This window comes from Thalia democratica, chromosome 5, assembly GCF_965202585.1.
Source record: "Thalia democratica chromosome 5, ktThaDemo2.hap1.1, whole genome shotgun sequence".
NCBI lineage: Eukaryota > Metazoa > Chordata > Thaliacea > Salpida > Salpidae > Thalia > Thalia democratica.
This window is the reverse complement of record NC_139169.1, coordinates 25,404,587-25,407,627: the sequence shown is the minus strand read 5'-3', so window position 1 is coordinate 25,407,627 and position 3,041 is coordinate 25,404,587. Positions and strand designations below refer to the sequence as shown.

The window sequence follows — 3,041 nt, the reverse complement described above, 5'->3', positions numbered from 1 at the left end:
TTTTCAAAAAATTGAAAAGTTGTACCATTAATTTTTTTTTAAGTCAGCTAAAAATTTTCAAAAGCTGTTTTGTAATTGCCAAAAAAAAAAGCTACAGACTCGAAGAATGCATTTTTTATAAAAACTTTAGTTGACATACTTATATAATAGAGAAACTAATTAAGTACATCAAACTTTAAATAAAAAACTTTTTTTTTTGCTAAAAGAAAACTAAAAAATATGTACCTTTAAGGAAAGCAAATATTAAGTCAATAATTGGCAGAAATACTTTTAAAACAGCTAATACTTCTATCTTATGTCACATTTTAGATTTAATAACTTTTTTTGTCTGCCATTAAACAGCAATATTATAAAACATTTGTAAGTGAAGTTTTTTTAAGTTGAGACAAAACGCAATACTATAGCTCATTCTCACTGATAAACAGATACAAAACGGTAAGTAAACTTACTTTTTTTAACTACGTTATTACTTATCAAAAAAGCTTGTACTTTTTTATTAGCACCATACATAAAACAACCGCCATAAAAAGTTTGAATACATAATGTTTTATTTATAACACTTTATACACTAAAAATGTTGAAACTCTTATTTTAGAGATGTTTTGAAACTTGATAATAAATTTGAAGCTTATTTGTTATTGATAATATGCATGAATATTAACAAGACTTAAAAACTTTATATAAAAACTTAAAAACTTTTTACTACATAACATTAAACAGAAGAAAGAATTATCTAAACAATTAAACGTCATATCCGACAAGGCTGCCCCTTCCAATGACCTCACCAACAAAGAACCAGCAGCAAACTTCAGTGAAGACCATGGCGTTCAAAAGCGCTTGTTTCACTGGAAGCTGTGTGAACTGCATTGAAGTCACGTTTGAAATTCCTGTGTTAAAATGATTTGTTTATAAATAAGTGTATTTTATTTATTTTCTTTTTTGTTGATTTGAAGTTACATTGCTTATTCCTGTTTAAAATTTAGTTGTTTACAAAAAACTGTATTTTAATGTGCATGGTAATTATCGATTAGTAGATTATTTATTTTTTAATTATTTTACTTTTTCTTATATGAAACTGATATAATTAGAAATGATTATAGAAATGGTATTTTTTAATATACTTAATAACCAGTGAAATTAAACAAACAATTTTATTACAAAGTAAACCATAACTTTTATTGAATCAAATTACTGATTCCTGTAACAATTAAACCATTAAAGTTTTTCTAAACTATAAATTAATTTGTTAGAAAAAAGCAACTAAAATGATATAAAATTGAAAGTTTTTAAACTTTTATTGATACAAGCTCTAATTCAACTTTTTTAAATATTAAATACTCGTTGACATCATTAAATAATCAGATGATAAAAGTTGAAAAGTTTTAAACACAGTTATGAATTTATACTATAAAAACAATCAATTTTTACTTTCTTTTTACTTTTTTTCAAAGAGTATTAATAATATTAGCTAAATTTCAGTGGAGATAAAAGTCAAGTTCAGTATAGCAGAGTTTTTTACTCATAATAGTTTTTATTAGATTATTAATAAGAACTTTTTTAAATACATTTTAAAATTTAAAAGATCAATAAGAATGTTTGTAATTTAAATTTTTGTAACTTCTTATTGGTATATCTTAAAGAGCCAAGCCTAAATAACCTAAGTATAAGCTTTGTGTAAGAAAAATTTAGTAAGATTTTAATACGTCTAGTTTTAACTTTTTAAGCTAATCACGAACTAATTTAACAATCTAGGAAACAAAATATTAATAGAGATTTTTCAAAGTAATAAATACTCTCAATACAAACTAATAACAATAAAACTTTTTTGTAAGGGATAAATACAAAAATACAAGTAAATTAAATTATTAAAATAAAAAGTAAATTATTAAGAAAACAACGCTATTGGTGGGTAGATATTTTTTACAAGTTGCACTTACTTTAAACTTAGCAAGCATGTAATTCTACCATTAATAGATTTGTATATAAGAATAGGAGACGTAATATTAAACATTCATAATGATCGAAAGAAATAATTAAAATTTAAAAAATCAAAACAATTTTCTAGGATTTGCTCTTGAACTTTCTTAGTTTAAACTTAACTCAAGAAAAAAAAAAAATTGTAGTATTTAACTTAGTTTTGAGTAAAAGTGCTATATTTTTTACTGCTGGTCTTAAATGTTTATCTTTTACTTAAGATTATTAAGATATATTTTTTTCTTGTAATGGTAGAATAATATAATGAAGTATGACTTAAAAATTCAAGACAAAATGAACAAAGATAGAATTTTAGTGAATTGTTTTTAATTCAAAGAAAATTGTCAATGAAAAGTTTCTACTGCTTCTATTTTATCTAAAACTTTACAGTAAAACTTTTATGAAAAGTATATTATTTTATTTAAATTAAAAAAATATTTATTTATTTTAATATCTTATAAAGTATTTTAGTATAAATAACTTGAGAGTATGCCAACCTTTAGTGAAAAGAATAGCAAACTTAAATTTATAAACAAAAAAATCTATAAATACAAAACTTTTATATGTTTAAAAATAAAGCAAACAAAATGTTCAAACTAGTGTAGCTGAGTAACATTTATGATAACTCAATAACTTAAGAGATATTCTAATTCAATAATTTTGTAAAAATTTAGCAAATAAATACCTTTAGTAAGAAGAGGGATGGCCTGTCCAACTTCAACAGGGGTGGGTGGGCGAAGTTCTACTTTTGCGTAATACATGAACTTGCTCAATTGAGGTTTTGCTGCCTCCATCAATACTGGAACCTGTGCTGAAAGTTTTGCCACCAACTTGCTCATATTGATTTTATTTAAAGTCTGAGAAAATATATTTTATTGCAAAACTAAGTTAGGCTAAAAACATGTTTTTTGTTGACTACTACAAGCAGATATTTATGCACACATTTTGGTTTTAGAAAATAGAACATACAAATAATAAATTTTATAATATTTAGAAAAACATTCTAGCAAGTGTTTGATAATTATACATTAATAACACTTTTTAAAATATAAAAATGTTTACTATTA

At 23.2% G+C, this 3,041-nt stretch overlaps 1 protein-coding gene across 1 annotated transcript; it reads right to left on the bottom strand.

Annotated features, from left to right (window-relative positions):
• Positions 1-726: 726 nt before the first annotated feature.
• On the bottom strand, positions 727-2,827 carry LOC145837005 (ATP synthase F(0) complex subunit g, mitochondrial-like). Its single transcript, XM_082944772.1, has 2 exons — positions 2,660-2,827; positions 727-887 (listed from the first exon to the last, which is right to left on the bottom strand). Exons 1-2 carry the CDS (start codon positions 2,811-2,813, stop codon positions 742-744), a joined length of 300 nt encoding a protein of 99 aa, XP_082800898.1. The 5' UTR covers positions 2,814-2,827; the 3' UTR covers positions 727-741.
• Positions 2,828-3,041: the final 214 nt, after the last annotated feature.

Coding starts and splice junctions, on each gene's coding strand:
- LOC145837005 (XM_082944772.1), bottom strand. CDS start 2,813: ATGAGCAAGTTGGTGGCAAAACTTTCAGCACAGGTTCCAGTATTGATG. Junction 888..2,659: donor CATCCCTCTTCTTACTAAAG/GTATTTATTTGC, acceptor ATTTTAACACAG/GAATTTCAAACGTGACTTCA.